The 22,413-nt window shown below is 46.5% G+C and overlaps 3 protein-coding genes across 5 annotated transcripts in view; 2 read left to right on the forward strand and 1 right to left on the reverse strand.

Moving 5' to 3' along the window:
- The first annotated feature begins 321 nt into the window (after window positions 1-321).
- Window positions 322-9,506, forward strand: TMEM11 (transmembrane protein 11). Of its 2 annotated transcripts, XR_013922891.1 has the most exons (3): window positions 322-422; window positions 966-1,093; window positions 8,280-8,417. XR_013922891.1 is itself a non-coding variant. In XM_080354271.1 (2 exons), exons 1-2 carry the CDS (start codon window positions 358-360, stop codon window positions 8,794-8,796), a joined length of 582 nt encoding a protein of 193 aa, XP_080210397.1. In that variant the 5' UTR covers window positions 342-357; the 3' UTR covers window positions 8,797-9,506. The 2 variants fall into 2 exon arrangements, 1 of the variants encoding a protein (XP_080210397.1); XM_080354271.1 differs by lacking the exon at window positions 966-1,093 and having other exon boundaries at window positions 342-422; window positions 8,280-9,506.
- Window positions 9,507-12,222: 2,716 nt separating this feature from the next.
- DHRS7B (dehydrogenase/reductase 7B) lies at window positions 12,223-22,310 on the reverse strand. Of its 2 annotated transcripts, none has more exons than XM_080354107.1 (7): window positions 22,282-22,310; window positions 17,107-17,282; window positions 15,717-15,832; window positions 14,835-15,045; window positions 14,415-14,507; window positions 13,334-13,486; window positions 12,223-13,004 (listed from the first exon to the last, which is right to left on the reverse strand). In XM_080354107.1, the coding sequence occupies exons 1-7, from the start codon at window positions 22,299-22,301 to the stop codon at window positions 12,799-12,801; spliced, it is 975 nt and encodes a 324-aa protein (XP_080210233.1). In that variant the 5' UTR covers window positions 22,302-22,310; the 3' UTR covers window positions 12,223-12,798. The 2 variants fall into 2 exon arrangements, with proteins under 2 accessions (XP_080210233.1, XP_080210232.1); XM_080354106.1 differs by lacking the exon at window positions 22,282-22,310 and adding an exon at window positions 19,161-19,674.
- USP22 (ubiquitin specific peptidase 22) overlaps window positions 12,947-22,413 on the forward strand; it is a 118,557-nt gene continuing 109,090 nt past the window's right edge. Inside the window, exon 1 of the mRNA XM_080354104.1 lies at window positions 12,947-13,036. The gene's annotated coding sequence lies outside the window, so the exon portion shown is untranslated. The remainder of the gene's footprint in view (window positions 13,037-22,413) is intronic.

A 22,413-nucleotide genomic window follows, 5' to 3' on the forward strand; every position in this document is an offset into this window, starting at 1 on the left:
CCGGGACTCGCCGCGGGGCCCCGCCCATAGCCGGCTCGCTCCTCTCGGCGGAAGAGGCCAAGACAAGGGCCGTGGGGCCGCTCTGCCCGCCGCCGGTGCCGGAGGCACCACCCGGGCTCCCGCCACGGTCCCCGTCCGGCCCCACCACCCCCGCACCAGCGCAGGGGACTACGCGTCCCAGGAGCCCCCGCGGCCGGGCGGTGGCGCGGGTCACTGTGGGACTTGTAGTCCGCGCGTGAGAGCGCCTCCCGCCCGCTGAGTGGTCCCGGCAGCCCCCGCGAACTACATTTCCCGTCGGGCAGCGCGGCGGGCCCGGGGTCCGTTGGTGGAGACATTTGCGAGCCGAGTGTCTCCAAGATGGCGGCGTGGGGAAGGAGGCGCGCTGGCCCCGGCAGCACCAACAGCGGTGGCGGCCGGGAGAGGTGAGCTGTGGCCGGGCTGGAGGCTGCGGGGCCGCTGGGGCGCCTCGGGCGGGCAGGGAATGGGGAGGAGATGGGCTGCAGCCGCCCGGGGCTCCCCGCGACCCCGCGGCAAGGGCGGGAGCCGCGCTGAGGAGAGCGTGGCCGGGCAGGGCGGGCGGCAGCAGCGCTGAGGTGCGGCCGGGCCGGAGGGGCTCGCCGGGCGTCCCGCTGCGGGCGGGCGCGGGGCTGGGGCCGGGCCGGGCCGGGGAAGGTCAGCGCGGCCCCGCAGGGTGGCGGCGGCCGCAGCGGTTCCCGCCGCGGGGATGCGGCGCTCGGGGCCCAGGGGAGGAGGAGGGCCGGCCCCGGGGAGGCTCCTTCCACGGCTATTTTTAAAGGCGGTCAGGGCAGCGACGAGTCCTCCAGGGTGACCTCCCCTTCTGCGGGCGGTCCCGGAGGCGCCGCGCTCCCCACGGCCGGCGGGGCCGGGGCGGGCGGCTGTTGCGGCCTGGGCGCTCGCAGGGGGCTCGGTAGCACTCGGTAACGCTCTGTCTTTGCCTCTACCAGGCCGGAGGAGCAGCCAGGACGTGCTGGAACTGCCCGCCGAGTAGCTGTAGAAGTTTGCGAATCGTAACTTAAAAAAAAAAAAGGAAAAAGAGACAGAGGAAAATCTTGTTGAGCTACTTTATAAATCTGTATGCACAGTTCTTTACCTACTTAAAATGTGTAGTTAAATCCTGTATTTCCTTATGTTGGCGTTTTCCCTGTTTTGCCCCAGGGCTGACTGATGCAACCAGCAGCTGCTAAAAGCTGCTGCGTTGTTATTGTGAAGCTTTTTCTTTTGTTCTGCTGCCTTACTTGGAGATTCTAGTATCTCTCGTAATTTTTGATGTGGCTTTTGCCTCGTTTTGTTCCCTTGCTGTAATTCAGCGCCGTTCTTTTTGATGGTGTTGAATCTACGTAGCCAAGGAGAGCCACAAGCAGCCCTTAAAATTCTGGTGCTAATGTGAATTGCAGGAATGCTGTCTGTGTTCAGAGAATTTTAAAGTAATTGAACTGAAAGAGCCAATGGAATTACTGCATCAGTGTAGGTTCTATAAACAACTAAGAATACCACCCGGCTCAGTGGTAAAGCTGTCTGCACCCTGTGCTGGCGCCTGCCCCAATGCTAACATACGAGGTGTGGAGCTCAGGGGAGTTTTCATGCAGCAGACCCGTCCTGCCAGCAGAAGTGAAGGAAAAAAATATGGAAAGAGCACTTAATAACTTCAGTGAAAATTGTTCTACCAGGATGAAAATTGATGCAGTTTTAACAGTGAGTTGTTACCTTCTAACTTAAACCATGACCTGTACAATAATATAATAGTAATTTGAGGTGACTTTTAAAGCAGCGATTACTCCTGATCTTATGATCAAAAATGCTTATTCATAAACACGAGTTACTTCGTGAACCTGCAGCATGTATTATTTTTCCCTTGGCAATGAAAACTATGTAGCGAAGTGTAAGATATCACAGAAGTAGCAGAAGGACAGATACAACAACATTGACCAAAGTTTCACCATCCCTGTCAAAAGATGGTGGTTCTTTTTGGTGTCATCCTGTACGAACGTGACAGGAGATCATGGTTCTAATAGGTGTTGGGTTATGTCAGCCTGGTTCTTCTCCTTCCTTGCAACTGCAGAGCTGGAGAAATGCGTGACCCAGCCTCTGCCTCTCCGAATCAGTGGCTGATCCTAAATTGCACCCACTCACCTCTTTGGCTGCTGGCGACTCGCACTGTGTAACAGGCAGTTCTGACAGACCTGATGTCATCAAATGGTGACATCTGCTTTTTAGACGGTGAATACGGTTTTCTTATACCAGGCAGGATTCTTGTCCAAAGATACATTCCTTTAAACTGAATATGCTAATCCAACATTCTGCATAAACGAGCTCCTTCAAGGCGTTTTTGGAGTTGTCAGCCAGCGAGTCTAAAAGGCATCTGTGTGTTGGGAGGTGGTGTGAGGAGATGCAGTACTGAATAAAATACTGTCTGCCATTAGACTAGACCAGCTTTCATTTAAAAAAAAATCCAGCAGCTCTGTCTGTGGAGACTGTATCCCTTTATAAATGACTTTATTGATACAAGGAAGTCTGTCGTTGGTCAAAAAGTGCTTTCCTCAATAGGGCGAAATGTAAGGACATGAATTTCAAAGGATATTGGCTGTGAACTCCAGCTGGCGCTCTGGTGGTGAAATAATAAGGTTAAAGAGAACAACCCAAAACACTGAAGAGAACCAACTAAATATTTGGTTTTCTTCATTCTGGATAGACTCATTAATGGAGACTGTCTAAAGGGAATTGTTAATCTGTAGACCAAAACAACTTTTTTATACAGAACAGACACTGAATTGTACTTAGTGTTTTTGTATAAAATTCAGCACGATGACTGCCAGGCACAGGACAAAATGCCTTTTGTTCCCCCGGGAGATGTTCTAACAAACCCCAGAAAGAGCAGCTTTAATGTCATCACCACTGCTTGTCTTGGCTTCTCTGCGCCCTCACCGAGATCTCTCCTTTCGCTACCTGTGCTGCTCAGATTTCTGGTACTCTGTTTGCTCACAGCAATGATTGACCTATTTCCATTAGCCTGGCTAATCATTAGTTGACTTAAAATTGACACCTCTTTTTGCTCTGGAGTTTGTTATGGTCTGGTGATGTTTTCCTTAGTGTTGCCTTCCCTTGTTGAACCTGCTTGAAGTTCTCACCCGTGTTCTCCTGTTCTCTTTCCTATTTGTATTTAAGGTACATCTTTGGAATGAAAGTCTTGCTTTATTGCTACGCTTTTCCCGTTCTTGCCCTGCGTGCGTTGACAACCTTTAAGAAGCCATAGGCCTGACAGCCGTGGTGAATGGCCTGAGACTGGTAGATCATGTGGATGTTCAGCAGAGAAACAATTCTTCAGGTGTTTAAGTTCGTATGTGTTAGTACTTACCTGGAGCTCTCCTGAGTAGGAAAATACACTGTTGAATGTAACGTTTAGGCAGAGTATTTCCACTGAGAATTAAGGCCAGACCACAGCTCATTCATTAGTCTTGAAATCAAATTGAATTTCAAGAAGGATTTTTGTGGGGAAAGAGATGTTTAGTGTTTGTATTTGTTATTCCTTGACTTTATTGACTTACTCAAGCATGGCTGAGTTGCTAATAATGACCCCGCACACTGTGCTTTGGCCATCTGTAATGTCCTTTTTGTGCAGTTCACTTGCGCAGCCAGTGTGAAATCCCTCTGCATTGCTAAACCAGATTTAGTGCATGTGTGCTGCTCCTGATGGGCATTGAGACACCACTGCAAGCCTTTCCTTTCTTATTTTTTTAAAACTACTGATCAGACTGGTCTTCATTTACACTTAATCTGAATGTGTTTGGTGCCCTGAGCAATACTGTTGTCTAGGAACATTCTTCTCTTAAAAAAACCCATCAAACTTGACCTACGTGTTATGGGAGGGGTTTTAAAGTAACTTTTTTTTGCACAGAACTGTACTTGTGCTTTGTGCAGATTGTTTCTAATTGTGATTCTGAACTTCTTGGATAACTGAGATAGTTGGACAACTTGAAATCCTCACTAAAAGCCTCTGTGGCAGCTGGAGGAACACTGTTAGGCTGCAGGCAGCACACTGGGGAGGCACAGACATTCTCCCCTGCGAGCAGACAGTGGTAGAAGGATGCTGAGGTTTCTCCCGGGCTGTTGTCACCTGCCTTGTTTTCAGGACTCTGTTCATTTGTTTCTCTTTTTGCCAGTTAGCACCTGGCAAAACTGAAGCTCTTTTCGCATGGAGTGGCATTGCGCCTCCTCTTTGAAGTTATTTATTTCTTCCTCTGTAAAGAGGCTCCAATTGTGATTTATTTTTAACAGGCTGCTTGTTTCGCGAGGCAGCTGTGAGGCTGTGTCTGCGCTGGAGGCAGAGAAGTGGAGCTGCTTTGGGGCCGCAACTGGGAAACTGCCGGAGTTGGTGTTCAGGCACCCGCAGCACCCCGCTCCCGCCGTGCTCCCATATTCCCATGTTAGGAAGATAATCCAAATGTAATTTGAAGCGTGCCCTATAGCTAAGACAGACACTTCTGCCCCTCCTGCTGGTGGTAGCTCTGGTAACAACTGATTCCTTGTTTATAACTTTGGCAATACCAAAATTTTACATCAGTGATCTTTGAAGTGATTTTCATCTTGCTGTGGTGAATAGTTGTGAGTACTGGGACAGTCCCCATCTAGTTTGCACCAGGAATGAGAAATTTAAAATTTCTCAATAATAGAATGCACGAAGCTCCAATAGAATAAACTATTTGGATATAAGGTCCAGAACTGTTCTTAACAAAACAGCTGTACAACTTTTTAACTTGGCTCTCTTTTTTTGAGGTGGGGAGATGGGTTCTAGAAAATCATTCACTTGAATAATATTAACAATTGTTTTTAGGTTCTGGTCTGGCTAGTAAATGGTGTGCTGGGCTTTTGGACATGTGGCAGCATTTTATGACTTCTGGAACTAGATCCTCTCTGACACTGGTTATTTACTATTCTTTTCAGTAAAATTGATTTTTTCTTTTAATGATATTGCTACACGTTGTCACTGGTGAATGCCAGTGTGGAGTTGATTGCATAGCTCTGCATTTTTGTTTGTTATCGCTGGGGGGTGGGGGACAAGCTCCAAAAGCTCCGTAGCCTCCAGTGTTTGAGCAAATCCAACTGCTGTGACTGGATTTGTCCGTGTGCAGCTGCCGTGTTCAATTGACAGGCTGTGTCAGGTCCTTCTCTGTGTGCCAGCGAGGTCTAAAACCTTCTCAAGCTCACGCGTCTCATCTGTGTCTCTTTCTATATCATATGAAAACAAACCACTTTTTAGCTTTCCATCCTCCCGGGGCTGGCAGTGGAAATAAAACGTGATAAACTCCACTTCCTCTGATACAGAAATTGAGACTTTCTGCTTATGTTACTGATTCTTTATGTGTCCTATTGTTTGAGCAGCTAATTTTTCATTCTTTGTCCTTTGTTTTTCGGATTACCCATTTTACCATTTGCAGCTTGAGTGCTGTGATGGAGATTTATTCCAATATTAGAGGATTGATGTAGAGAAACAGCATAGTTAAGGGGCCAGACCCTATCAGGGATGAAGCCTTTGTGCTACTTATTTCCCAGTGATTTTTTTCGACAGGACATATTTTAAGATCTGCTTGTTTTGGCTTAGGATGATGGTGCTTTTCTTGACTTTATTGTTTTAAAGCCCCAGAGCCTGGTAAGCCAAAAGATTCCAGAAGAGATGGACAGCGCTGCCTCTGGCCAGAGCCGGATTCCTGCTCCCTTGGACAGGTGGCTTTTGCTTGTGCTGTAGTTCTGCTTGTGCACATGTCAAAGGCAAGAAGGGATGTTCCAAAGGAAGATCAGCAAGATGTGAGCAAGGAGAAATGAGGCTGGTAGTGCCACCTATCCCAATGCTGAGCCCGGAGAAATTCTGCATGACATATTATTTGACTTAATTCCTGGAGTAAGAAGCCCAGTTCCCCATGGCTCCTCTACAGACAGAGAAGAAATGGCTTTGCTTCCCTTGATGACAGGGAGATCCCAGGGTGATGAGGTTATCATGCTCTTCTGAAGCCTCTGCAGAATTCTTAGTTGAATTAGGATTCTGCTTCTCTGTTTTTCAGACCCACGCTGCGTGTTTCTAGCAGTTACAAAATGCTGAAAATGCTCCTTGGTAGGAAATACTAATTTTATCTGGAGGGTTGTGTTAGGTCCGGGTCAACTTCCAGCTTGCAAATGCCTCTCAGCAATAGCTTTTGCCTGAAGTCATTATGCCTTAGTCAGCAGTTTCATGTAGTCTGTTGGTGTTGGTTTACAGAGTTGCCTTAAGTCTCAGCATGTTATCTGTAATGAAATTGGAATTTTTGATTTGGAAGAAGCTGCACTTGGTACAGTTGTGATCAAGCAAAAAAAATCCTTGGCAGAAACTATTACCAGCGGTGTCCTTAACATAGCAGTACAACACTTGGTTACCTGGTTCTTTGTTAAGAACTCTTTAATGTTAGCTGATAGCTGAGTACTACACCTCTAATATAACTAAGTGTAAATTCTTATATAGGTGCTGTCTTTCAAAATTTTTCTTTAAATACTTGCCAACTCACCACAGAATGTCAGAGCCCTCCCCATCCTGTGCTAAGGAGTTAATATTAATTTTCCAAGCAACGTCTGACACGGTAATGGCCTTAAAGAAGCCCCTGGCAAACAGCATTCACGTGGGTTTTTATTTTTCTTTCTACCCATGAACAGGCCAAGGGGGAAATGCACTGCGGAGAACTCAATAAGTACCTTGCAACTTGAGTTTTCCTTGTAGTTTATATAAATTCCAGGCAGACTTTTAATGAAACTGCTTATTACTGTGCGTTGAGAGAGGCTGGTGCATCTTGGGTCCTGCTGTTTGATGTGTTTGCTGCTGATGACAAAAGCAGCTACTCCTGGCAACAGCTTGAAATGTAACAATATTCTTGATTACAGATGGTCACTGCGCGATACCCTTTGCAGCACGGATGGAGCTGCGCATTAAGGGTAATGTCTGGTAACGCAGCAGCTTGTGAATGTGTATTTTTCTCTCCCTTATTTTCCAGTGCACGCACATAAGTACCGTTGTACTAATGGAGCAAGAAGTGCTATTTTCATTCTCCATTTCAGCCGTGTCTTGCCTTCCAATATCAGGAGGATCTAAATGCTGCTGGGATGAGGTTATTTTGTCTACTGCGCTTGGGTCAAATATGTGTGCAAATTGTTCTCCTTCTGCTAAAGGAATCTGCTAGATATTTTTATCCTTCAGAGGCCATGTGCTCAGTGTTGCCCTGGTTAAGCACGAGTATGTCAGAAATAGTTATTTCTTCTGCTCAAGAGGAAGGATTTTGCCTTGTTCTAGTGGTTTGGTTTTTATCCTCTGTGCAGGTAATTGGTCATTATCGTATTTCGTAGCGGTCTGTTACATTAATGTAGCTGCAGCTAAGGCGATGTGTGTGAAGCGGGTGGAGGGAAGGTAGAAATCGGTGTGAGTTTAGGTAGCAAAAAGCTGCTGCTCAAATGAGGGACGTACAAGCCTCAAGAATCACCTGTCAATAGCGAGCGTGCTCCCAGGTAAAGCGAGCAGCTCTTGGTCTTCACTGGTAAAGCCTGCCTGTGTTCAAAATATGTTCCTTCATTGCTTTGCTGTGTCCTGTTTCAGCAGAGGGAGCGAATCGTTCTGTCTCAGAATGCTCCGCTGCCTTTTTTACCTTTCAGCAGTGTTTCTTGGCCATCCTTGTTGGATTTACTAGGTTGGATTTACTATGGAGGACTAAATAGCAAGCTGCATCAGTGGCAGAGAGTTATTGTGGGGAGAAACCAAACATCTTCGTCTGAAGATGCTTCCTCTCTCAAAAGCCTTGCAGTGCAACTTGCCCTCTTGGTGGATGAGCTGGTTATCTTATTTTCTGTTGAAACTCCTTAAGTCTGTACGGTTCATTGCTGTGGTGTGGTCACTAACGTGTGACATTTCCAGTGTCTCTAGAGAAAGCCCTTAGGTACTGGTGTGAGGAACCAGTTTGGGATTGTTAACGAGATTCTATTTTCTCTAGATGTTCTAATTCTTCCAAGTTAGAAAAAGGTAAGGAAAAACAGTTGCCTCTTTTCGGCATGACTTCATGTACCACAGGCATAATTAGCTGATGTGAAATGAATCTGGATTTGAACAGCTGCTTGTTGGTGGGCAGAGGCAGTGACTGACCTTGAGGGGCTGACCTAATTTTGGGAGTTTTTCTCTCCCGTTCTCACAGCTGGGTGGCTGAAAAGTCTGTCTTTAAGCTCCGTAGTTTTAATTCCGCATTTCCTGTTTGCAGGGTCACCTTGTCCTCCACGGACTGTTACATCGTGCACGAAATCTACAACGGAGAGAACGCTCAGGACCAGTTTGAGTATGAGCTGGAGCAGGCCCTGGAAGCGCAGTACAAATACATCGTGATAGAGCCCACTCGCATCGGGGACGAGACGGCTCGCTGGATCACTGTTGGGAACTGCCTGCACAAGACGGCCGTGTTAGCGGGCACCACTTGTCTCTTCACCCCTCTGGCACTTCCAGCCGATTATTCTCACTACATCTCCCTGCCTGCTGGTGTGCTGAGCGTGGCGTGCTGCACCCTTTATGGGATCTCCTGGCAATTTGATCCCTGTTGCAAGTACCAAGTTGAGTACGATGCCTATAAACTTTCCCGGCTGCCCCTGCATACGCTAACCTCCTCCACTCCGGTGGTGCTGGTGAGGAAGGACGACCTGCACAGAAAGAGACTGCACAACACGATAGCACTCGCTGCCCTGGTGTACTGTGTAAAGAAGATCTACGAACTCTACGCCGTATGACTTCAGCAGGGAAGAGAGAGAAACCCACAAAGACAAGTGTATTAAGACTCCCACAGTAACATTTTGTTTTTTCCTCTTTGAGAAGCAGTGGAGACTGGGAAGGATTTGGTTTAATAGAGCTGTTATTTTTAAAATAACACATCACTGGTGCACCAAGGTTTTTCAGTTCTTCGTTACACTTAAGATGTGGATGTGTGGTGACTTGAGAGCTGTACGTTAGGCCATGGGAGTCCAATCCAGCAGCGGAATGTCGGTGAGAGGAAGCTAAAGGAAGCTAAAGAAAGAGGGGGTGTGAGAGCTGCTTTTTTTTTGTTGTTCTTTTTTGTTTTGTTTTTTTTTGGAAACATTTAAGTCTATTGTTTAATTGTATTACACAGAACCAGCCAGAAGTTATCATTGACCATTAAAGGATGAGAATTTCAAATGCTTTTGCTTTCTTGTTACTGTTATCATAGTTCCCTTGTATAATGAGCTTCCAGAGGCTGGAGGCTTCGCTATGAGAGGGCCAGTGATGGGGATTATTTGTGTATTCATGCGTGACCTGATATTCCTCTTGTCCATCGCACATGGCAGCAGCATCCATGTTACTTAACTGCAGCCATCTGTTGCAGGAATAGCTGTAGAGCGCCGCTTTCCCTTATGCTTGACTAGTTGTGTTTCCTCGAAAAGGGCTTACTTGTTACCTCGGTGCTTATATCGTATTGGTAATTGCTTACACATTGGGGCTAAAGGTGTCCAAATCCTCTGCTCCCCTGCCTCCTCCAACCATTACTTCTCTGCACAAGGGAGATCACACGCTAAGTTTCCAGCTACAAACACATTCCGCTCAGTTCCTGTACAAGTTCTTCCTTACATGGATACATTTCCACCGAAATGCGTTGTACAGGGTGCTGCTGAGGGGGAAATCAGCTTTGTTCCTGCTGCTGTGCCCTGGCTGCGCAGTTCCGCTGCTCTTGCTGGGAACACACGCTTCTGGAGCCCCTGCTACTGGTGTGAGGCATCCACGTGACTTCTATCTTCTAACTGTGTTATCTGGAATTTCAGAATTCATTCTTGTGCGTTAATCCATCTTTCAGCTCAGAGCTGTCAATCTTGTTCTTAGAATGGGAAGCGTTTACTGTTTTGCAAGATCTGCCAGTTATGTTTTAAAAAGATAGCGCTCATTTTCTCCAAGCTCCGCCTACCAGCTGAAAAATAGGTGTGGTTTGCATTTGCAAGGCCAGCTTGGCACAGCTTCAAGTGTTACGGTCTGCACGCAAGAGCAAAGCCCCGCAATAAAGGTGTAGCGCTTAACTCTAGTGCTGGTTGCAGTCCCGGCCCCCACAGCCGAAGCACTGACCTTGGATGGGAGTCCCGCGAGGTCAGAAACCCAATTCAGTAGTTCTATCTTTATCTTTCCCAACTGTCCCCCCTCGCCTCCAGCCTGCAGCAGCCGCTTCTGCCCGCGCTTCCAACTTGTGCTTTTGTGCTGACGCAGCTTTTGGGCGGGTGCGGTGTGAATCCCGGTTCTGTGTCTGCTGGGAGCTCTGTGCAAGTGTTTGGTACGTGGTAGCTGAGCAGCCACGTGGGCTGGGGGACCGTTCAGTGGCATCCAGACATTTCTAGGTGGCAACAACCCTTTTGCTGGTACAGTGGCCGAGTTGTCTCCCTCCAAGGTTAAAATAAGCTGGATCCAGTGCGTCTCTATTTATAGCAACAATGTACAGTTGCCTTGGCAGAGGAAGGGAAGAAATGCAACTACTTCATCTTCCTGCGGTTAGGCCAGGACTACTGGGCAGGCTGCCTTTCAATTCTGACGTTGTTTTTTCCTAAAGTCCTGTCTAGTAGATGAATTTTAAATGAGTGGCAGATCTGCCATAGCTAATATGCGCTTTATTGCTGCAGAAGGTGGCAGCAGCACAAATATCCTTGTGCTAGCCACACAAAAGACATTCCTGCTCTTTTTTAATCTATGCACAATAACTGTCAGGGCTGTTAGTTCATTTTCTTCACCAAACCTCTGTGGTCTTGGGTGCTTTTGTGTGTGTTAAGCTTTCCCTTGGCTGTAATGGTTGCTATGGCAGAAGGACTAACCTGTGGTAGGCTCCCTGAATACACATCTGGCATCGAAGACGAGTTAAAAATGAGTAAGTTTCCTGGGGTCTCTTATTGCAGGAGAAAAGGTGAAAAGTCAGCTCTCACAACAGGTAGGTCTGGTTTAAAACCACACCTTTCACTCCAGTCTGAAGTGTAGAGGACAGAGCTGAGGGTGGAGGAGCTTGTTTCCTAATTAATATTGGTCATAATCCAGGTAATATGCTTGGTGACAACCTCAACGTGGAAAGCACAGAAGAAAGAACACAACTACCATTTAGAGAAACTCCCCTTGTGGAGAGGGAGAGAAGGTAAGGCCTTGGTTTCCTGTCTTAACAGCAAAAAAATACATAAACCTGAAAGCTTCAACTTGTAACTTCAGCTTTAGACCTTTATGTAACAAATTTGCAACCTCAGCCTCAGTGAAAAGAGTAGAGCGTGTCCTAACTGAGCAGCAGCATTGTGATCATTAAACGTGTCCTGGCATGGTCTGGGATGGATTCTCAGAGATCATTTCTAAATCTGCAGTGGTCAAGAAAAGGCTCTGTGAAGGAGAAGGTCCTGCTGGGCCTGCAGGCCTGTCCATCGCAGGTTTGCGGTGCCTAATCTGCTGTGTGGATTCACACTGTCTGCTGTAAACTAGCAGGTGATGTAAAGAGGGCTGGGATGATGTATGTTGTTCTGCAACTACTACTGGTACAATAGCACCTTGCAGAGAGAAAAGAGAAATAAAAAAAGCAAAGCCCTCCTGCTTTCCCTTCCTCCAGTGTCACCTGCTGTGGGAGCTGCACTAGAGCAAAAGATGAATTTCATAGTGATGTAGTTTATTTGTCATCAGCTGTGCACCCGCAGGCAGGACACACAGGGCAGCACACATGGAGAATGCTGGTAAATGCACACAGAGGTCCGGACCTTGGTTCCTACTAATAGGCTTTATTTCAATTCTAAGCTAAAAAAGGATTATTTTTGTCCTTTCTGAACTGTGCAGCCACTCTTTTTTCCTAGTGGTGCTGGTATTGCTCAGTGTGATCCTAATTAGCACCTGTGATTGCTTTAACACAGATGAGAGCTCAGAGTCTGTCTCCTATACTGCCCAACCTATGTACAGAGATTCTCCTCTGCACACCAGGAGATGGTTCCTGGCACATACAGACCTGTGCTGGTCCTGATGGGGGACCTACTGTGTTATCAGCTGCACAGGATTTACACACCACGGTGTATGTTGCTGTGCTATTTTTTATCTGTTCAGTGGTTCTCCCGCATTAACTTGCACTGGGGTTAATACTGCACTGTCAGGTAGTGCAGAGTTAAGTGTCCCTGTACATCAGTAAGGCATGATTCAGACAGATAAAATAACTGCCAAATAAAATTTATATTTTACATCAGTTACTTCTTTAAAAGTGGCACTGGACTTCAGGTCAACGTATCACATGATACGGCACGTTAACAAACAGAGGCTCTGGAGTTTTCCACTTCTAGACCAAACTGGAAAGAGTGGAGTGGGAAGGAGACACTGATGATGAGAAATCCCAGCTCAAGACTGCATTTCACAGGGGCTGTGGGGTGAGGAAAGCCAAGATCTGCTTGTGTGAAGGCAAAATGGGTTTTATTTGCAGCAGGCCAGCAAAGCTGAGCTTGCCTGGAGTCGGGTGAGGTGCTGCCTTCCAGCACATGGTCTCTCCTGCTGCAGTTCCCTTCTCTGCAGCCTCAGCCCTCCCGCCTTGTCCTTTCTTCAGGTGAGGTTTAGGTGCTGATCTCCAGCACGTGGGCCCACCCCGATGGGGGGAAACCGCTTCCCACTCTCCATACACCGGTAAATTGCAGCATTTTGAGAAAGTTTTTTCCTGCAGGAGCACTTCCACTGCTGTCCCAGCCAAACCGCAGGGGGTTCAGCCTCTCCCTGCAGTTACCGCTCACAGGAGCTGAGCTCTAAGAGTCCTTTGCTTTTCTCTCCTTTTTCGCTCTAGTTGCCATTAAGGTGAAGAAGATACTGGGGAAGAGGTTTCGCAGGCAGACAGCCAGGGAGGGCGTCAGGCCGGCCACAAGTACCTCCTTCTTCTTCCGTCCCACTGCACTGAGAACCACCTGAGCGACCTCCGCGGCCGTCTGTCCCTCGGCGGTGTTCTTGTCCATAACTGCCAAAGGAAAGCCCAGTAAGCACCAGCAGGTAAGCCCAAGCTTAAGTACCTTTCCTAGGAATGCTCTGTTCTGTTGCTGTTCTTTTTTTACACCAGTTGTATAGGGCACAGGCAGGTATAACTCATGGCTGGGCTAGAAACCAGTAATTGCTGTCTAGGAAGGCTAAACTTTGAGGGTTACTGTTCCTACCTTGCATCCAAAGTTATCTTTTGATACTTCAGGGCTAACTTGTGTCCCCACCAGAGGCCCTTTGTTGCAAGGATGCTTTGGGGTAACTCAGTGAGGTGGAGATGCTTTAGATAGAGGGCACAAAATCCTATCTTACCTCCATAGCGAGATCCATCTGCCGTTACAGCATTGAGAGAGAGGTTTGTCTGAATGTATCCGGGGCTTATAACTGTCACATCAATGTCATACTGCTCCACCTCTGCTCGTAGACAATCAAAGAAAGCCTGGGTAGCATGCTTAGAGGCAGCATCTGAAAATCAGGAAAAGGATTATGCATTAAGGAGGAGGAGCGGGGCTGAAGGTTCACTCCTCTGATTGGGTTTTTCACTGCAATGCAGCCACTTCTCAGCAAGAATGCAACACCTGTTCTCTACATTTTATGTTGGTGGGGTGTGGTTTTTTTGTTTTGTTGTTGGTTGGTTGGTTTTTTAGTGAGTGGCAGCACCAGGTAGTGGGGGCGAGAGGCAATGTAAGAAGGCAAAATGTAACTATTCAAGTTGGAAACTGGCTAGGATCCTGAGCTTAACGTCACAGCCGTGCCAAAGCCCTGCGGAGTGAGCCCGAGCTGCCTCCCGCTTGTGATAACAGAGACGTGAAGCCCAGCTTGGGAAGCATTTGGTAAGACAGGTGGGGGAACGCAGTGGCAGGACAGGAGAGCAGAGCTGACGTTCGCTGCACTACGTGGACTGAGCGTTGTGGATTTGCAGAGCAGGTTCAGAGCTTGACTGCACACAATTCAAAACCTGATCACCTGAGCAGGTGCTGAGGCTTTTATTTTGGGATTGGTTGTACTATGGCACTTTGCAACTCATCAACACAAAAATTTCCTTTTTTATATGAGAATAACCAAGCAAACAGCAAGGATAAAATGCAATAAAATTGTGGAATTAATCAGGAAATTTATCGGGACTCTCAAGTGTTAAGATGGGAATATCGAGCTGTTTTCAAGACATTGAAAACACATTCTCCTTCCCCATCCCTCAACAACTTGAGGACACAGCTAAGATTTTGTATTTGAGAGTGTCTTCCTCAACAGCTGTCAGTGATGTGTGACCTCAGCTCTGCCTTCCCTGTGTGGAGCCACCTCTACAGGGAGCTCAATGTGGAAGCAGCAGCCAAGTATTCATTCAGTCCGGTGCCCCAAATATGTCTTCCCCATCTTCTGTAGAGGTACTTACACGCAGATCTGAAAGGAATGCTTATTTTGCCTTGAACGCTGCTGATGGCCACAATGTGGCCTTGTCTCCTCTTGATCATGGAGGGGAGAAGTGCTAGCAAGAGACAGAAAAGACCCATTCAGAATAACAGTCCTGGCAATGCTGCTGTCGAGAATTGATGCTTTCAGCACATTCGGAGTTCTGAAGTGAATTACAAGATCCTCAGTCAGCGCAGGGGTCAGTTAAGGGATAGTACTTAGAATCATAAAATAATTTTGGTTGGAAAAGACTTAAGATCATCAAGTCCAACCATTAATCTTTTCTCCCCTCTTACACTGCACTGTACCAAATACAAACAATAGTTAAGCTCTGCTTAGTTGTGCTGGCCTGCAGAAGGTATAGGACAAATCCATTGTCCCCCGTCATCTGGTTCATGGGTACCTTTGGTGAGGGCTATGGGACCAAAGTAATTTGTTTCCATCACTTTCTTGTCCACATCCAGTCCTGTATCCGCAATTGTGCCTCGGAAACTGATGCCCGCGTTGTTGATCAGTATGTCCACGTGACCCAAGTACTTCAGGATCTCTTCAGCAGCATTTAGGACAGTTTTAGTATCCGAGAGGTCAAATACCACAGTGTGAGGTTTGTGTGTCTGTGAATAAACAGAAGTTGGCAAAAGATCAATTCAGGCTGTGCTGAATGTGCTGAACTTTGATGTTCGTGATGGGATTTCCCAGCTCTGGAAGCCCAGAGGCAGGGACATCCACACCTCGTGCAATTTGAGCACAGCAGTTCTATTTGGTAGGAATACAGGACAGAAGCAGGTTGTGCTCTCATCCTTCTCTGCTGCTGTAGCCTGTTCCTCAGACCAGATCCTAGGAAAGGAGCAAGCGAGACCTTCCAAACATTTGCTATTGTCTTATTAAAGAAAATATATCTGAAATAGTAAAAGCCTTAACCAACGTGTCTTCTTCAGGCCAGCAATAGCTTTTTTTAGCCACTGTCAGCAGAACTAGATGTCAAAAATAAAAGCCAACACAAGGAAAGTCACTTTTCCAAATTCAACATATGACATACAGATGCAAAGGGGACTGGCCGCTCTGTACATTCTTTCACCTCCATTACAATGCAAGGAGTCTTTCAGCTTGCTCATTTTTGTAGGGTTTTTACAAGATATGACATGTCAACTTAAAGTGCTCCTATAGCAATATCTATCCCTAACCACAGAGTCGTGTTATTCCTATTGCTGAAAAGAATAACCCTGTAATAACACAACAGAAATCCCAGCTGCACGAGCCAACAGGCCTCTCCTCCCACACTTACGTTCTTCTGGTGATTGGTCATGGTAGAAAGCTCCTGCACCACGCCTTTGAGCTTCTCACCATCTCTGCCGCAGAGCACCAGCTTGCAGCCAGCTGCATGGAAAGCTTTTGCACATTCTTTGGAGGAAGCAAGAAAGAGAGAAAAGTAAATATTTGAACATATGAATATATGAATATATGCACATCATACCTGTGATAAGCTAAAACTGCTTTTAGCTGGTGAGGATCTAAGGTGGTTTTATTACTCCTGAGCTGATTTACAGTGAGGTCACAGCAAGATGCCATTTTCCTGTGATTATGACAGACGTGACAGTGCTGTGTTCCCAGTCACCATGCTGGTTATGCCATCAACGTGCTGGTTACGCATCCTCCCCCATCAGCTGGTCAAATTTGCCTGTTCCTTTTAATTTCTGACTATCCGCCCTTCTTAAGAGGGACTAGAGTTACCCTGCGTATGTCAGTGCAGTGGGGTGTGATCTTAGGAGTTCCAGTTTTACTGAACACCTCCAGAGGTTTTGGGAGCCTTGGAGCTAACGGCTTCATCAAGGTGATCCCCTTCACCAGGAACAGGCTGCGGAACCAATGTTGTTCTCCTCCATTCAGTGCTACCAGCTGCTGGGCAACTGTGCGTTCTTCTACCCTTCCCTCTGTGATCCAGCAAGAAAAATGGCTTATTTGTGCAAGAGATGACAGTAACGAAGGGTGTTTAAGAACACACAGTAATTAGAGGCGGTCTAGTATATTAATAATGGAGTGGGATAGTATAAAATCTTGACAGTGTGTCAATAAGGGAGGAGACTTCGCTGTACAACGGTGGAAATTATACACCCACCAACACGGAGCTTCATCTGCCCAGCCTAACACAGCTGGAAGGTCTCTCTGAGATACTAGTTCTGTTTCTTGACATGAAATACAATTTTTGTTACCATTCCCAGCTCTTTGGTTGTGACAGGCAGAGAGGATCACTTCATGTCCTTTGGCCATTCAGTTACTGAACACCCCTATTGCTAAGGACAAACTCACATGCAAAGACAGCATCAATTTAAGCTCTTTGTTCTATAAATGTACTCATCCTAATGAAAGGCCTGGATAGCAGACAGCACCTTGTCTTCTCTTCAGGAAGCTTTCAAAGCAATTATAGAAAGCAGAATTAGAGAATGTATCCACTCAGACAAATAAAAGCTTTTATTTGGAGGAAAAAGACTGTGTTTTTATTTAAAAACAAAACAAACCCCTCACTAGTGTTAACATTGCCAAGAGTGTGAATTTAGAATGGGTGGATTTGTAGCACAGGAGAAAAGGTACCTTAGGTTGGAGGTGAGGGATGGGGAAGAGGAGTGGAAAGTATGGCAGAGTATGTGGAAATAATGTGTCCTTTTTTCAGTACCCACCTTTTCCCAGGCCGGAGGTGGCCCCGGTGATCACGACCACGGCTTCCTGCAGGTACGTTCGCATCCGCATCCACTGCAGGAGCCGAAAAAGCCCAAAGATCCCCAAGCTGCCAAAAAGCAGCGGGATGATGACTGTACTTGTGAAATCCATGAGTTTTCCTTTCTGAACGGTCTTCCTAGAGGTAGAAGATGAAAGAAAACAGAGCACTTCATCAAGAAAATTAGCAGAGGCTTGAAAAGTAGAGAACTCATTTTTTCTTAACTCTGCCTTAGACCATCAGTAAACCCAATCCCATACAGAGGTATCTTCAACAGATTTCCCCTCCCCTTCATTTAGACTTTCAAAAGTTCACATCAGCATTTAAATATTTATCTGGACATCCCAGCAGGACACTTGCTGTTGGATCTTGTCCGCTGTCACGTAACAAACTCAGGTTGGGAGATGCTGTTCCCTCATGGTTTTCCATTTTGCTCTAGATTCACTCTCTTGCACAAAGTGTATTTGGAGTGGAGGCTCCTCAGGGCTGGGATATGTCTCTGCATTCTTCTAATTGTAATAAAACCTCCTAGATTTCTCTAGAACAGCCAGTGCCACAGTATCTACGTGCCAGAGACCAGTTACTGTGTGTTATCGCAGATGAATATAAGCCAGTCTGTCTGCTGGAGACGCAGAGTTAATCTTCTCTCTGAGCACATTATTTACTTAATGCACTGAAATCTGTGCTTCCCTCTCCGGTGTCTTTCCCCACCCATCAGCAAACACAAGTTATCTGATTTAAATGAACCACGCGCCCAGTCTAATAGTCCGGCCACCTTCATGCTCTTTTATGCCAATGTTAATTGTGCACTTTGACAATATGAACCTGTCTTCTAATATACTGAAATTAAACCCGTGAACGAAACCCAAGCTAAAGGTATCTACAAGGCCTAGCTCAGCCTGGAATCAGATTCCGATACCACTGCACGGCTCTAATCTCCTTGCTAAGCCACTGCCTTCAAGAGAGTAGTTTATGTTACAGCTTACTACATGGTCAAAAAGTAAGTGATACTTGTTCTGTTAAAAAAGGTCACTCATTTTCTTGCATATACCCCAAAGCTTTTATGCTTGATGTCACAGAAAAGTCAGTTACAGCCCCTTCCTGGAACCTATACAACTTTTGGGTTGCACATAAAGTCAAACCCAAATATTAGTGTGTCTTCCCTATTGTGCAGATAGAGTTTGAACTCTCACAGTTTGACTTGCAAGACAGATCTTTACCAGGAAGATACTGGAAAGGTCTGGGCACACAACTCATATAGTACTTCAAAGAAAGGGCAGCATGAGAAGAGAAAACAAGAGGTTTTCTTGTTTTTCTAATATTTCTAATAATTCTAAGCCAGAATTCAGTGGCATTAAGTATGACTGAGCTTGCGTGGAGCTGCAGGGATGACAGAGGCTCTACATGCTGTGCAACAGAGCTAATGTGGAAAATATCAGCTCTTCCAGATTTCCATCAGAGGCTTGGACAGTATTCCTCAAATAGCTGGTCAGTGAACAGACAAGCTTGCAGAAGGAGTAGCGAACTGTATAAAATAAGTATTTCTGGAGCTACAGTTAGAACACAATACAATAACGCATATGGATCGCTGAGCTAGCTCTAAGTAAACTCAACAAGGTCTAAAAATAAAACCATCAAGTTAGTACACAGCTCTTCTCAAGGTATGAAGGACCTTCCCATTCCTGAGCTAATTCATGTATCTACGAAATTCTTGGTCAACATCCAGGCCACAAGCTCCCCTGGACACAAGAAATATTCCCAAAGTGGGAAATCAGAAACCCAAAAGAAGGATTCAGCTCCTTCCGCTGCAGAGCAGCGTGAGCGCAGCACCCAGCTGCTCGGAGCAGCGGCTTATTCCTCCACCTCTTTGTGCTGAGCGCAGACAGAATGTGTATTTTACACTGATTTACAGCGAGTTGATTTAATGTAAAGCCATGTAAAATAGTGCCCGGGAAAGAGCTGTTTAGACATGAGGCCACTGGCCTTCTTTAGGCTGGAGGAGAAGATTCTCCTTACCCGTTCATGTTCAGCGAGTCATTTAAAGCAGCTGCCCTCCTTATTTTGCCTTTTTGTTGTTGTTGTTTTGCTCTCAGAGATCTTTTGAGATTCAGAAGATGAGATGTGGGCAGGAACAACAGGTGCTGCGCTGACATTGAGTGCAGGCTTACAGGGCATTTTGGAATAAAAAGTCTTCACCACCCATTGAGGACCTTTCGTTACTTCCAAAGCGGGAGCTGACAGCTGGAGTGGCGCTTCCGTTACGAGCCCAGGTTGAAGCTGAGGCATTTTTAAAATCTGGCCCTGACCAGCTTTGCTTCTGATGTCAGTAAAATGCAGATGACAGTGTAAAGCAGATGAAAAGGTAATTGGGAAGAGGGGCTTTTCTGACGCATTTTCTAACTAAACCACAGCAGGAGATGGGAGGGAGCCCCATGTTTGATTACAGCACATTTTTATCATATTATTTGGCAAAAATATATGTTGACTTCGCAAGGACTGAACTCTCTGCCACAGGGGCTGGGGGAAAAGAGCCCCCACACCTCCCAGCTAAAAGTCAGGCAGCACCCATTGCTCATCAGTATGAACCAGTTCACAGAATCACACAATGTCAGGGACTGGAAGGGACCTGGAAGGCTCATCCAGTGCAATCCCCCCATGGAGCAGGAACACCCAGATGAGGTTACACAGGAAGGTGTCCAGGCGGGTTGGAATGTCTGCAGAGAAGGAGACTCCACAACCCCCCTGGGCAGCCTGGGCCAGGCTCTGCCACCCTCATTGAGAAAAAGCTGCTTCTCAAATTTAAGTGGAACCTCCTGTGTTCCAGTTTGCACCCATTACCCCTTGTCCTGTCATTGGTTGTCACCGAGAAGAGCCTGGCTCCATCCTCCTGACACTCCCCCTTCGTGTATCTGTAAACATGAATGAGGTCACCTCTCAGTGTCCTCTTGTCCAGCTCCAGAGCCCCAGCTCCCTCAGCCTTTCCTCACATGGGAGATGCTCCACTCCCTTCAGCATCTTTGTTGCCCTGCACTGGACTCTCTGCAGCAGTTCCCTGTCCTGCTGGAACTGAGGGGCCACAACTGGACACAATATTCCAGGTGTGGTCTCCCCAGGGCAGAGCAGAGGGGCAGGAGAACCTCTCTGACCTACTGACCACCCCCTTCTAACCCACCCCAGGTACCATTGGCTTCCTGGCCACAAGGGCCCAGTGCTGGCTCATGCTCACCCTGCTGTCCAACATGGGTAACGTAAGCAAATACAGGTGATTGGAAACTTTTTGAAAGGCACAACATAAAATAAATGTCATATATCCAGTTGAAAAAAACCCAAACCTTTCCCTTTAAAACAAAATCTGGATGTTATCCTGTAAAAGCCAGGATGATTTCTGAAGAAACACGGATCTTAGTTAATAAGGTCAAGAGTGCACTAAAGGCAGCAAAGATCAAGTCCTAAAAGAAACTAGAATTGTGACAGTTTCCCTAAACAACACCTAAACAACACCTCCTTCAGCTTCAGCCACCGAGAATCACATTGTCCTTTACGTGACAAATGGCAGCAACTGGGAGGCTATTTTCAGAAATCAAAAGGTGTCATTTAAAAGGTGGGGGGATAAGAGGAAAGAAGAAAATATCCTTCTTTTCTAAGGAAACCCGTGTGCAGAAGCACAGCAGCTCTAAGCTCGATTAGGTACCGACTTTAGTGTGAAGAAAGCACAATATCCTACCTTTGGAAAGAACTGACTTGCCAGTGACTCTGAGCTGGTGTCTCCCTCTGGTCTTTTAACGAGACAGACCTGACTTAAATTTGGAAGTGGCAGCGATCCGAGCAAACGCGCTGTGTCCAATGTCAGCGCAGCCAAGAGCTGCTGCTAAAAACAAACCTCGGGAATACAGCCTGTGACCTTTGAAACGTGGGGGGAATTTAAACCCTCAGGTTAAAGAGAAAGGTGAATTCAAAATGATACAAAACTTGCAGTGACCCTGTGATTATTTTTAGTATTAAATGAATAATTTATAGTGTTGAATCCAGAGCATCCATCAAGTCCAACATTAGTATTTCCACACTCTAGATAGAAAAACAAAAAAAGGCAACTTGTGAATCAGTTGCAATTCTCTATTATTCTAATTTGTTTTGGGGCATATTCTGGTTTTATAGTGCACACTCTAAAATAGGCAACATGCTAATGAAAAGAAAACAGACATCTTTTTCATTTCTTTGTAGGATTCTTGAGGACTTTGAGCACAACTGAACAGAGAGATGAGGTTCTCCTCACACTGTATCAAAACACGGAATTTACTGTGGAAATGGGCATTCCCCCCAGCAGACCAAATTCACTAAGTCACTTATAAGCCACGTTTGACAGGGAGAAAAGGGAGCATCACTTGTGTTTTATAGCCGCTAAATCATTTTACTGACTCAACTGCTTTGGAAAGAAACTGGAATCAAACTTAGAGGCATCTAAGCCAGAAAAAGCTAATCTAGCATTGTCTGTTAAATCAGTGAATTAATATGAGCCAATGGGACATCTGCTGACAATTCCTCTGATGCACAAGATCCCCGTAAGTTAAACTTAAAAAAACCTCAAAATCCAATGAGAAAAAACATTGGTTACATTGATTCAAACAACTGAGCTGCTGAAATGCCACTGTGCACTTTCATCATCAGGTTTCATTCCAAACTTTATGCGCATAAAATGACATAAATACCCCAAAACCATCTCCTAACGTCCTGACGCTTTTATTCAGCTACAGGCTCCATTCCCAAACCTCCCACTCCAAACTTCTCGAGTGGTGTTTGGGACGCAGACGTGAACCCAAGTGGCGCAATTAGAAAATGAACACATTTGCTGTGCCAGAGGAAGCACTTTGCAGACATTAACCAAATAAAGAATCGCTTAAAACACAGGGAGAAAATGAAAGTTGATTTCATGTCTCTCCGCGCCTTGATTTATAGATAAACACGTATTTAAGGGACCAGAGCTCAGGGGCGCTTTCCCCCTCCCGCATCTCGCACCCTCCGGCCCTCAGGGGCCGCAGCCCCGGCCCCCCCGCGGGTTCCCCAGAGAGAGGGGCGGCGGGTGGGCTGACCCGCAGGGTCACAGGGGGACCGGGGAAGCGGAGAGGCCGCTGGGCCCTACCTGCCTGCCGCCGTCACCATGGCCACCGCCGGAAGTGCGGCGTGCGCATGCGCCTGAGGCACTGCCAGGACAGGGGCGGGCTTTGCGCAAGGCTTCCAATAGCAGGCGGCCCCTCCTCGATTTAAACCGGAA

Source organism: Nesoenas mayeri (assembly GCF_963082525.1).
Source record: "Nesoenas mayeri genome assembly, chromosome: 15".
NCBI lineage: Eukaryota > Metazoa > Chordata > Aves > Columbiformes > Columbidae > Nesoenas > Nesoenas mayeri.

Coding starts and splice junctions, on each gene's coding strand:
- TMEM11 (XM_080354271.1), top strand. CDS start 358: ATGGCGGCGTGGGGAAGGAGGCGCGCTGGCCCCGGCAGCACCAACAGC. Junction 423..8,279: donor AGCGGTGGCGGCCGGGAGAG/GTGAGCTGTGGC, acceptor TCCTGTTTGCAG/GGTCACCTTGTCCTCCACGG.
- DHRS7B (XM_080354106.1), bottom strand. CDS start 19,297: ATGTCAGCGCAGCACCTGTTGTTCCTGCCCACATCTCATCTTCTGAAT. Junction 17,283..19,160: donor GACTCGCTGAACATGAACGG/GTAAGGAGAATC, acceptor TTCTACCTCTAG/GAAGACCGTTCAGAAAGGAA. Junction 15,833..17,106: donor CACCTCCGGCCTGGGAAAAG/GTGGGTACTGAA, acceptor CTTCCTCCAAAG/AATGTGCAAAAGCTTTCCAT.